Below are 13600 nucleotides of genomic sequence, written 5' to 3'. Positions count from 1 at the left end.
AACATTTTTGCATATTGTGAATCGCATGATTTTGTCTTTCATAAGATTGTTTTCGGCAGTTTGAGTCAGTGCTGTTTTATAAAAAATATTTGTCAATATTGAGATATCGAAAATGATTGAATAAATTTTCGGACAAAAAACACAAGTATTTTTTTTTGATGAATTATTATTATTATTTATTTTTGAGCACTTCAAAATGAGGTGTCATTCAGTAGGATTCTCACCAACACAGGTGACACCTTATCCGGCAGGGGTATTTTAATGCCCCGGCTGCAGGGGGCAGGGGTTGCAGATTCATGCTAAAATGCACTTCATATTTCGTCAGCTCCTGAGGTTGTTAATGAAAACATATTTTCTTGATCTTCTCAATCCTCAAAAATTAAAAAACAGTGTGGTTCATTTTGTTGGTTAATATATTTTTATGAACACGAAGGTGGAATTTCAATAACCCGTTTCTTATTATGTTAATGGTTATGATCTATTCATTCAGATTTATCTGTAAAAATATATTTTTCTAATGAACATGATGTTCAAAGGGGATATTGTCAAAAAATTGGAAATGTACACAATTACTACATCTTTCATTCACTGTTATTTTTCTTTCAGCAAATATGTGCTAGAAGGAGTACATCCCAAAGCAAAATATAAATTGGTAGGATTGGCTAGACTTGTGGGAATGCAGTTAGTGGTCATGGTGAATAGTCAGCACTACCATTATGTTAAAAATATTTCCGTTGACACAGTTGGTACTGGATTATTGGGAAAAATGGTAATATTTCTGTTGCTAATGCAGTAATGAACAATTTGACATGATTCTTCAATCCTTAGTTTTATATATTTTCATGTGGTCTCAAACCATTCAACCACCACAGTGTGTTAAGAAGATTATTTAAATAAAATAATTGATACATAAAAATAGAAACTACCTTTGTATCTGTATTATTGGTTATGTTAATTCACCTACTCATATATCTACATTTGTAATTTACTGTTCTTCATCTCCCGAAGATGCCAACTTGTTAGGCGAAACGCGTGTCGAGAAGAGTTCTGGTTTCTTATTAGTCAATGGGCTATGCTTGAAGACTGGCAGTAAACAAATCTAAAGCAAATGGAACTTCAAATGTTCAAGCCAGTCTCTATATACCTACACAGTAGGTTTAATGGACTGACGCCTATCAGAAAACAACTACTCCCCTGGCTAATACCACGAAGGGCGTTGGATTATATCCGACAGGCGTCAGTGCAGGAATCTTCACAGAAAATGTCCTGCATATGCAATTGGCAATACAACTGAAAGAGTCGACCTTCAATTATGGAACGGGCACACTTGCAGACCGGTTTCGGGCTTATTAGCCACTCATCAGTGCAAGATAGTGACCATCATCGACCTGAAGTCGACTCTTTCAGTTGTATTGCCAATTGCATATGCAGGACATTTTCTGTGAAGATTCCTGCACTGACGCCTGTCGGATATAATCCAACGCCCTTCGTGGTATTAGCCAGGGGAGTAGTTGTTTTCTGATAGGCGTCAGTCCATTAAACCTACTGTGTAGGTATATAGAGACTGGCTTGAACGTTTGAAGTTCCATTTGCTTTAGATTTGTTTACTGCCAGTCTTCAAGCATAGCCCATTGACTAATAAGAAAGTTTTTATTCCTTATTCAGAGGAATCGGGCAAATTACGGATATGCAGTTGGTTAGTACCTCGTCCACTAGATGGAGTGACATTTTTGATGTTCGCTCCAACTTCGGAAGAGGAATGAAATACTCTGAAAGAATTCCGATTTTCAATTGTGGAATATCATTGACTTCAGGTCGATGATGGTCACTATCTTGCACTGATGAGTGGCTAATAAGCCCGAAACCGGTCTGCAAGTGTGCCCGTTCCATAATTGAAGGTCGACTCTTTCAGTTGTATTGCCAATTGCATATGCAGGACATTTTCTGTGAAGATTCCTGCACTGACGCCTGTCGGATATAATCCAACGCCCTTCGTGGTATTAGCCAGGGGAGTAGTTGTTTTCTGATAGGCGTCAGTCCATTAAACCTACTGTGTAGGTATATAGAGACTGGCTTGAACGTTTGAAGTTTCATTTGCTTTAGAGTTCTGGTGATTGGGAAGAGTCCTTGTTTTTGGGTTTATAGTAAAGCATGTAACTAATACTACAAAAGTGAAAGAACAAACTAAGTCATTAAAACCATTGAATATTACAAGTTCATACTTCCATTGTCTGAATCCTGTTAGTATGGAAAAACAAATGAAATAAAATTGAAATAAATGTTGTTGAAATTATCGAAAATACTATGAATAATCGGAGCAAAATATTCGCTTTAGTTACAAAACAAGGGTATTGTTAAAAAAATGAGCAACATTGAAAATGTCGTTAGGTAATTTGGTTTGAAATATTTTTCTCATTTATTTTGGTATTTGTTCATCACTTTGCTCATTTTATTATCCTATTTTATTGTTTTATTTTACTTATTTATTGTTTGTATATAATTTCATAGATGTGCAATTTCTCATTGTTGTCTTATGTCATATTATTGTTATGACTTATTCCTTCTCACCGACATTACATCTATGTTTAGATTCTTAATAAATAAGTGAGTGGTAAGCATATTCAAATTTAACAACCCAATTATTAATTCAAAATCAAAACAGAACACAATGTTTTCATTACATTTTTATAATTATGGCATTTATTTCACTTGTGGTTAGCTGTCAATAGGATTTTTTTTCTGGAATAATCTAATCATACTTTGAAACTCATCACTGTTATATTTGTCCACATTTGAAAACTCTTGTATGTTCGTGTTCACACTCCAAAGAGTCGTCTTTTAAAAAAACCAGTATACTTTCAAAGTGATGATGTGAAGTCGATTTCTCCCAAGTCTCTGGAAAACCCTGCAGCCTCATGAGTTTATTCCATTTCCCCCATGTTTTTCATGACACCAATTCCAACAACATTGTTCCCTGTACTAGTTCGTACAGGTCCCTTGCCAATTATTTGTTACTCTAACATATTACCTAATTGTATGCCTACTTTCTAATGAATGAATCTACCTGAAACGGTCAGGTATGAATTCATTAACTATATGAATACATTTTTCGAAAGTACGGTAAATATACTATATATAGTATATATATATATATATATATACTATAGTGTATATATATATATATATATATATATATATATATATATATATACGCCAATGAATATATTACTGCAGAAATTTTAAAATCTGAAAAGATGCATAAAGGTTGGTTGAATCCGGAATTGAAACTAGTTAAATCCATAAAAGAGTAATCGGCGACAAATAACATTGTTTTCACGCGAGCTGATAAAGGCAAAACGGTCATAGCCATGAACAAAGAAGAATACGTATAGAAGACTATAGACTTTCTAAATGCTGGCATGTACGATAGTCTCAGAAACGACCCCACCTATTTATATCAGAAAGAAGTCAAGGTAACTTTAAAAATCATTCATTGTGTCATGGATGAAACAGAAAAACTCAGATTGTTAGTTATGAACCCACAACCACCTAAACTTTATTCGTTGATTAAATTATACAAAGATAACTACCCGATTATACCGGTAGTTTCTTTTATCACAGCTCCTTCAGTTGAAATATCCGAAAATCTCATTGCAGTTTTTCAAAACCACACCAATTTCAAACCAAAATTCAATTTGATCAATGAAATACAAGATATTACACTCCCGGATAATGCCAGATTGATTTCTTTCGATGTAAAGAATCTGTTTCCCAGTATTACTCCTAACCCACGAAAAAGATACAACAAAGCCCCAGGTCGGCTAAAGACAAAAGAGACCCATTATCAGCAGCAGGTGTCTATCGCATACGGTGCACTAGTGGGAAGGTATATATCGGAACCACCAAACGATCCATGGGAACAAGACTGAAAGAGCATAAAAGGAACTGCAGACTAGGCCAAGCGGATAAGTCAGCTGTGGCAGAACACACGCTTAGTGAAAGAGACCACATAATTTTGTTTGAAAACACAGAACTAATTGCCCCCAACCAGGGATACTATAGCCGACTGGTACGGGAGGCAATAGAGATCCACAAACACAAGGAGAATTTCAACAGTAAAGAATATGGAACCCTATTTTAAAGAATTCGAGAATAACGAACAGAATGACAACAGGCAGCAAGATTGTTAATGTTCCAGGTTCAAGTACAGGTAAAAGTGCAGGTACAAGTACAGGTACAGATACAGGTACCAATACAACTGATTACCCGACAAGGCATAAATACGCTTTACGAAGCCTAAAAGTTAGTCATCAGACAGCAAGCCATGATGGTTGAACCTCTAAAGAAGCTAGCCACTCTCACCAGCAAAACGTTAGGAAGAAATTTCAAAAATCCACGGCTTTCAAACTCGAAAAACAAGGACACTGAAATGATTACTCTTGTAGATAATCTATTGGACTGAAGGTCTATCAATCCGGTTGTGAAAAAGTTTTTGAATTTCATCAATTCTCTCCACCCTTCTATCACATTCACCATGGAGATGGAAAAGGACGCCTCTATAAATTTTTTGGGCTTGACAATAAAAAAAGTTAACAACAACATGATTTTTCAATTTATCATGAACCAGCGCATACAGATATTATCATTCATAATTCGTCCACCCACCTGTATCAGCACAAGTAGCAGCATTCAACAGTATGATCCACAGACTGATAAATATGCCCTTGTCAGAGGCGAATTTCAATAAAGAACTGAACATAATAAAATAAATAACAGTCAACAATGTTTACGATAGCAGTCTAAACATTATTATCAAAAAAGTTATACAACCAAGCTTTGAAGGAAGTTTACCCAATTCGAAAAGAAGAGGATAAAAATTATAGAACCTTAACCTACTTAGGCCAACCCACTACAAATATTTAAGATTTTCTACACAACAAAGTGTAAATGTTGCTTTCAAAACCAACAACCACTTAGGCATGCACATTAGGAATAACAAAGATGAAAGTTCAGTTTCAGAAAAATCGGGAGTGTATAAATTATTTAGTGGGTCATGTCCGATGTTTTATATAGGTCAAACTGGAAGAACGTTCAAAGCCTGCATAAAGGAACACAAAAATAGTTTCCAGACTGGAAAAAAAAAATTCACATATGCCGCTTATTTAATCACAGAGGGACATGAGTTCAACTATGATTTCAAGCCCTCCATTTTCAGACGAAAGGTTTGAAACTTAACCTGTTGGAGTGTATGGAACTAATCAAATTCAAAAACTCTCAATATCTTATGAACGATCAAACTGAACTGAATAATTCGCCATTTTTTAATCTGTTTATTTCCAGGTAAGAATAGTTAAGTATATTTACACGTGTCGCAGTTTTTGTAAAACCCTTTATAGTGAAAATCATACAATAAACTATAATTTTGTGTTTTATTGTAGGGTAATAAAGGAGGGGTAGGTGTTCGATTGGAACTTCACAACACTTCACTTTGCTTTGTGAATTGTCATTTAGCAGCTCATGTGGAGGAATATGAGAGGAGAAACCAAGATTATAAAGATATTAATGCCAGGATGAACTTCAGGAGAACCCCTCAATCAATTAAGGATCATGAGTGAGTTGAACATTCGATTATGATGAACGAAGTCAATTTATAACAAAAGGACATGTTCTTCCATTTAATGCTTTGAGAGATTAGGTATGTGTTCAAAATTGTTCTCTGAGATTGATTGTCAGTTCAATCTAATCTTGTGAAATATAGTCTCCAAATTTTGAAACCTCCGTCTGGAATTAGAAACTGTTACATAGAGAATACTTCTGATTTTATTGAAAAACTTAACAAATCACGAATTCTAAACGGAGATCTACTGATGATTCTCGATTTTGTGAGTTTGTTCGCCAATGTTCTGGTTGATAAAACCCTTAGAATTGTGAATACTGAATACAAAAATGATGGAAATCCAAAAATGTATCAAGTACTGTTCTTGGTTTGTCACATTTTGTCTTCAATCGAAGACCGCTTGCCCGGTACTGACGATGCCCAACAGGCTGAAAATTAATGTGAAGAAGACTAAGAATATGAATAAACTGCCTGTGACTGTTTCAATTCCACTTTCACTACACCTAATACCAAATTTCCTAATTTGGATATCATGTGTAAGCAATATATCTTTTTTTATATAGGTTTCTAGGAATTGTTTATCTATCGTTAATTCAGTTTTGTGTATGCTTTCTGCTGCATTCTAACAGTATTTTCACACCGCCTTGTGACTTAGGTATATTTTTGTATCCGACACTCTGCTGCTCCGTATTCTTACTAAACATACTAAATTGTGAGAAACCATTTGTATGAAGTTTTTCAAATGATAAAATTATACTACACTATACTATACTGTGTCCACTATAAGACAAGAAAAAGGGATCACCAACATCTTTTAAAAAACTAAAATCTGTTACTTTTTGAATGAAAAATGGCTACAAAGTTGTTTCAGTAATAAAAAAAAAACTTTTTTTCAAGGCAGGTATATTGGCTAGGAGATTTGAATTACCGAATAACAGATTTAACAACAACCCAGGTGAAAACTTTACTTATGAGACACGAAATGCCCACTTTATTGAAAGCAGATCAGTTGAACCAACAAAAAGAGAGGGGCAGTGTTTTATTGGTAAGTTGCGAGAACTCTATTTCTTATTTTCTACTTCAGTCCAGTTTGTAGAATCGTAAAGCCAAAAGAAAGTGCACCACTAAGCCTTTTCGCAGAATTATCTCAATAAATATTGTTTCACCTGTAGAAAAACTTATCAGATAATCTAGAGAAAAGTAATATTTAAAAAACCTTGATAATAACTACACAGTTTTCAAAAACATTTTTATTTTTAGACGCGTTTCTCTAAGACTGTAGCTTCCTCGGTAGAAGGAAGCCAAGCGTTTTCAGGAATTGAAAAAATTTTTGTTGAGATACCCTGTACAAAACTGAGCTCAATATCAGGAGAGGGGGTTGATAAATACAATGTCATACGCAAGTTGTTTCATTTAAAACACATATACAGTGTGTTTCACTTCTCATGGAAACACCCCCGTATCTTCCGTAATATTCGAGGTAAAACGATGAAACTATCAGGACTCATGGAAATGCTCAAAATGCACCTACCACCTGAATGGGGTTGGCCAAAGTGATATACACTGTCTGCCACTCGCGATGGAACACCCCATTTTTAGGTAAAACATATTGCGGTCCAATACCTGAACCCCTTCATTCTATCTGGAGAGTACTCTCAATTATGAAAGATACAGATGATGTGAGATGCTATCATCCATTTTGAGCCTATCTGAGGAAAATGTCACAGCATCACATTCTCAGATTATCGAGATAGTGTGAAACAGTGTATGAAAAATTATCGATGGCGGCATCTATTATAACTGAAGAAGATTATTCGTCAAACTAATTCTGGTTGCTGAAGATACAAATTCTATCCCAACCAGAAGTGAGAGCTATCGATTAATGAGCAAAAACTGCAAAAAATGGAAAAAATCCATATTCAAAGGTTCACATCTCGAAAACTGTACAATTCTGAGCTTTGGCTGTGGACACTTTCAATCAGCACATCAAGAACTACAACATATCAAAATTTCGGCAAAATTCAAGGCAAGCCATTTCTCATAAGAAATGTGCGGGGTCCTTTATCAAAATATTGAGGAAACATTTTACCATCTGAAACAAAATCTCTCTTCATACTCATGGCAACACCGAAACAACTGTTAATTTTTAAAGAAAAAATCGCACTCGGTGAACAGGTAGAATTTAGATTATTTTACCTACTTGCTGAATTGTTGTCTGAAATCATTTGAAGGGATTGAATTACATCAGTTTCATTGAATCATGCGGTGCCCTGAAATCACCATGAAAAACAGTTGCTCATTAAAATTTACTGTCAACCTGACAATATTGTTGAAAGATCTTGTTGTATTAACCTCAGACCAGTTTTCATTGCATTTGTTGTTTCTAGTATTGTTGTTCTTTGAATCACCATTGTTCCTGTTGTTTCTGCCGTGTTTTTGTTCCCATTGTGTTTATTGTTCCTGTATTTGTGTTGGATATTGTTTCTGTGTTTCAGTTGTTTTCTGTTCATGAGTTTCTGTTCATATTTTAATATTTCTGAAGTTCCCATTTTAACTGATATCAGCTCATTTTGATTGACAAAGTTCAACATGGCACGTCTGTCACTTCAAGCAAAAATTGAAATTGTTTTAATTGTTTTATCGTGAAGCGGCCGCTGAATTTAATAGAAGACACCCGCTAGAGGTAGCTGTACACCCTGGAACTGTACATAAAATATATAATCTATTCGTGAGCACCGGCCAAGTAACAAAGGACCGAAAAATTGTAAAACATCATATTGATGATGATACGATATTGGCAGCTCATCAAGCTGATCCTAGAAATAGTTTGAGAAACTTATCGCTTCAACTCAATATGAGCCACAGTAAAATATGGAGGTGTTTAAAGAGGCATAAAATGCATGTGTTCAAACCCAAATTTTTACATACTTTGCACGAAGGAGATGAAGTATTGTTTATGGATGCAGGGAAATTATTTCAATGATAGGATTTTTTTTAAGTATATCTTATACAGTGATGAGGCTACCTTTACCACGAATGGTGTTGTATCTTCCCAGAACATGAGGTTTTGGGCTGAACAAAATCCAAATTGGGTGGTGAATTGTAGAGACCAAATATCTCATAAAGTTAATGTGTGGTGTGGTTTCCTGAACGAAAATATTATCGGGCCATTTTTTTTCGACCAAAATTTAAACGGACGACTATTCGTTGATTTTCTCGAAAATGCATTTTCCGATGTGTTGGAAGAACTACCTTTGGATGTGAGGTATAGCATAATTTTTCAGTTAGATGGTTCACCAGTTCACAATAGTGGCATAACAAGGGTTTGGTTGAATAGGAATCTACCTATGAAATGGATAGGACCCAATAGCCCTCTCGTAGTATGGCCACCACGATCCCCAGATTTAACTCCACTGGATTTTTATTTATGGGGAAACTTGAAAAATAAAGTTTATAAGGATAGGCCAATAAATAAGGAAGATCTTCGTGTGAGAATTATACAAGCGTGTAGAGAAATCACACCTAGAGAACTGAGAAGAGTTGGAGGAAATAATAGAAGACGCATAGAAAAATGTGTTCGATTGGAGGGAAATTTCATAGAAGGCACGAAAATATAAAATTGTCAACAGTTGAATCATTTGAAATTGATTGTTTTGTTTTTTAATTGAAAATGTGATTTTGAAAGTAGTACTTCGAAAGAATTTTGAACTACATAACATTTTTCGCCACAAAATATCCTTGTTTTTCTTTTAATAATGGGAAAATGAGAATATGAACTAACATTAACCATCCTAAAACCTCACTGATTACATGTTTCCGTTGCTCTTACAAAATTACCATTTTCTCTCTTATTGAGAAGGAATAACTTTCCTGACAACAAAATAAAAAATAAATTATTTATGTGAAAACAAAAGTCGAATTTCTCTTAAACAATTTCGTTCATGTCAAAATGTCAAAACCAAAAAAAATCTACTTCAATTATTACGGAAGATACGGGGGTGTTTCCATGAGAAGTGAAACAAATTCGGATTTTTCAGGACTGAATTTTTTTCAGGAAAAAAGTGTAATCGTAATAAGTTGGTAGTCCTGATCACGAATCTGAAGGGATTTTGAGCCTATTTTGCCCCCTAATATGTTTTACCGTAAAAATGGGGTGTTCCATCGCGAGTGGCGGACAGTGTATATCACTTTGGCCAACCCCATTCAGGTGGTCGGTGCATTTCGAACATTTCCATCAGTCCAGAGAGTTTCATCGTTCTACCTCGAATATTACGGAAGATACGGGGGTGTTTCCATGAGAAGTGAGACACTTGTACTCCTGTGTACTTCAAAATGAATATTTACTGTAGTTTTTCAAGTTTCCAGCATTTTTATTCAAAACTATTTTCTATTGTTCCGAAATAAAGGGAAAACTTGAACTTCGTCACACTAATCGACCACCCTGTATATAACGAAATTGAAAGGCATACTGATAAAATGTACCAATGGAATTTTTGATATTACACAAAAATAAATTTACACGAGATACTATTTTGAAGAATAATTTACTATTATCCTCAGTGAAAAGTATAAAAGTGAAAATATAATAGAATTTTTTTTATGCAACATACAAAATCTGAAATTTGTGTTAGTGTTCCCCAAAGTAGATGAGCGGCAAATTTTTCAGGAATCAATTAGTTACGTCCCAGTGAACATTAATGACAAATCAAACAATAACAAAGGATAAGTGAGAAACTGTGTTGGATTAGTATTCAGTAGGCAATACATGTGATGGATGACTCACTAAGGTGTTTTTATTATGCTCGAATCCTTATCAACTCAGTAACCACATGAATTCTTTCCAAAAGATAATAGTTTGTTGTCTTTGCTTAAATGTAAACAATAATTTGTGTCATCATTCTTACGTGAGTTTGATTTTCTTTCATTAGGACTATCAAGAAGGTGATATCAAATTTCAACCAACATACAAATATGATTTGAATACTGATACTTATGATACGAGTGAGAAAGCGCGCCCTCCCGCATGGACTGACAGGATATTGTGGAGAGGAAAAGGTAAGTTTTTTATCTGTTAAATTTTTCTTAGGTAAATGATGACAATTGATAAATAATACCTGGTAAGACAAAAAGAACACATAACTCTTACCTCTGAAAGCATTCGTTTTATGAAGTAGTCATTGAAATTATATATGAATTTCATTTTTATAGTACAGGAGGCTGAAAAATACGTTTTAATTTTTTTTATTTGTTTTTAAAAAGCATTTACCACTGTGCAATTTTATAAAAAAAATTATATTCGTTTAGATCACAATATAGTCTTCATTCACCTTAAATGCCCATGAAACCATTTTTTCCTAATTGTGATTTCTGATTGACATATTTTTTATTCAAAATATTGATGCAAATGTTGTTTGTTCAAACTTTTATATAAAGTAAATAATTTTTGTCAATTTTTGCTGATTCAAAGAAAAAATAAGTAATAAGTTCAAAAGTAATATTCTTTCTTGTCAGAACAGACGGAGTCGCTGTTCTCAGCTATGGAATAATATTGTCCCACTGTACCTGTCATTAGAGATATTCAGATGAACCACGGAGTAGGTGTTGTCAAGGTTTTTAATTAGAACGTCAGAATTAAGAAAAACAATAATTATTGCCATAAGGAATCATAGTCACAAACATTCAAATATTCATTGTTGTATCTGTTGTAATATTTTTCCACAGAAATTTAAAAAACAACTCTTTATGTTGACTGGTAAATCACATCAATCGAATAATAGTAAGGTTTATTTAGTCAATTTAATAATTATGTATCAGAAAATGTGTCCATATACAGCTTTCTCTAAGATTCAAAAGTAGCAAAGAAATGGAATGTTATGCTCTAAATGGGTTAATAGGTTAACATATTCATATTGTGTTTACACTTCGAGAGGGATGATTTTGGTCTAAGTACTTAAAATGCTGTATATCAAATCAAATCAAATCAAACTGTACTTTATTGTCCAAGAATAATTATTCTTATTGACAAAGTGAGTAGATAACAATGAAGTGGATATCCACTGTGTCCAATACATATGAGAGAAAAAAAAATATGAAAATATAAAAATATAAAATGTAAAGATGAATAATTATATATACATATATACATATATATATATATATACATATATATACACACATATACACACATATACCATATACACACACATACATATACACACACATATGTATAAATAAAATGTCCATATAAAAGTCCATATAAATAAACACAACCATGACAAATAGAATGATGACATTCACTCACATATATTCGAAACTAATTACAAAACAATATCTAGACATGAAGTTGATACCTATATCTTTATGCAAATATAAATGATTAAAAATGGTCATTGTAATATTCCTGCAGGTCATAATACGCTTTTGAAATGAGAAATACTTTTATCTCCTTCCTGTATTTTTTTATTTCCGATTGCTTTAAAATGTTCAGGCAAATGATTGTACATTTTTTTGCTTTCGTATATTATTGAAAGTCGACCTACGTATTGGCAGGGAGATATGGCAGTTATTTCTGGTGTGCCTGGGATTTAATGGGTTATCATTCGATAAATGTCGGTTGTGAATCAACCATACAGTCTCCATAATGAAAAGGCATGTAAGCGTAAGAATTTGATGCTTGATGAATAGTGGTCTACAGTGATCCCTTGCTTTGGCCTTGTACAAATAACGGATTGCTCTCTTTTGTAGAATGAGCACAGAATTCCATAAGGTTTTCCTACAAAAACCCCAAAAGGGTAGTCCGTATCTAATATGGGATTCTATGAGTGAAAAATATGTGTTTCTGCCAATAGCTGTACCAAGCTCGTTTGTCACTACTCTAATAGCATAACAGCCCGATGCTAGTCTTTTTTTCAAGGACGTTATATGTTCCTCAAACCCTAACTTTCTGTCAATGTGTATACCCAGGAATTTAGTGCTCGTTTTGTTTTCTACTTGATGTGTTCCTAAGACCAAGTTTTCGTGTATTATAGTTTCATATAACTGAATATAAAAAGCTTAAAACTGCTTTACAACTTCACGCACACTCTCACATACAGGCACCATTTATCTACTTCATTTTTTAGAGATACCAGAGTTGATTTCACTTCTTGGGGGGAAGATTTCAATAAATAATTTTGTGAACAAATCCTCTATCTCACACATCTCTTCACCTGTAATTAATCTAGTATTATATCAAGGGATTTTGAAAGGATGTTTGTTAACAAAAGTTATATTTCATAGAAATTTCAAAACATTCGACGTTGGGGTTGATAGAACCATACTGCATCACCTTCCTTGAAGCTCACCGGCAGCGACTTTTTGTCAAATTTTATCTTCATCCTTTCGCTGTGAAGCTGTAATTTGGATCTGACAAATTCATGTACAATTTCCAGTCTCTCCTTCAGGTCATTCACATACTCTGAAAGAGGTACCTCTTGAGATTCATCGGATGGACTGCCACACATTACATCTATCGGTAGCTTCAGTTCTCGACTAGTCAACACCATGGTTGGTGTGTAACCTGACGCGTCATGTTGAGAGCTTCTGTATGCCAACAGAAAGAGAGGAACCAATTTATCCCAGTCTCTTTGGTTTTCGGATAAAAACAACGAGAAATAGTTATTCGTGGTGCGATTATACATCTCAACCATCACATCAGACTGGGTGAAGGGCAGTTGTTCTTTTCTTCTTTATTCCCAACAAAATCAACATTTCCTTCCATAAATCCACTTCGAAGTTGTGGCCCTGATCCGAGTGTAATTCCTGGGGTACTCGGTGTCTGGCAATTATGTTCTGCAACAGGGCTCCTGCCACCGTTTTAGCCTCTTGATTGGGTAAGGCTACTACTTCTGGCCAATTGAAGAAATTGTCAATCACAACCATAAGGTAGTTGTTACCGAATGTGGCCATAGGGAGTGGTCCCAGAATGTCAACTGCGATTCTCTC

The 13600-nt window shown here is 34.4% G+C and overlaps 1 protein-coding gene across 1 annotated transcript in view; it reads left to right on the top strand.

Annotated features, from left to right (window-relative positions):
- The window catches only part of Ocrl (Oculocerebrorenal syndrome of Lowe), a 34783-nt gene that overhangs the window by 3626 nt on the left and 17557 nt on the right, over positions 1-13600 (top strand). Inside the window, exons 8-11 of the mRNA XM_074173696.1 lie at positions 607-769; positions 5439-5611; positions 6515-6662; positions 10546-10672. Coding sequence (XP_074029797.1) covers positions 607-769; positions 5439-5611; positions 6515-6662; positions 10546-10672 — 611 coding nt within the window. The remainder of the gene's footprint in view (positions 1-606; positions 770-5438; positions 5612-6514; positions 6663-10545; positions 10673-13600) is intronic.

This window comes from Leptinotarsa decemlineata, unplaced genomic scaffold (genome assembly GCF_025532065.1).
Source record: "Leptinotarsa decemlineata unplaced genomic scaffold, Ldec_3_MD MMD2_tig00000251_RagTag_RagTag, whole genome shotgun sequence".
Classification (NCBI taxonomy): Eukaryota; Metazoa; Arthropoda; class Insecta; order Coleoptera; family Chrysomelidae; genus Leptinotarsa; species Leptinotarsa decemlineata.
Note: the sequence above shows the minus strand (reverse complement) of the source record. Positions and strands in the feature narration are given on the sequence as shown.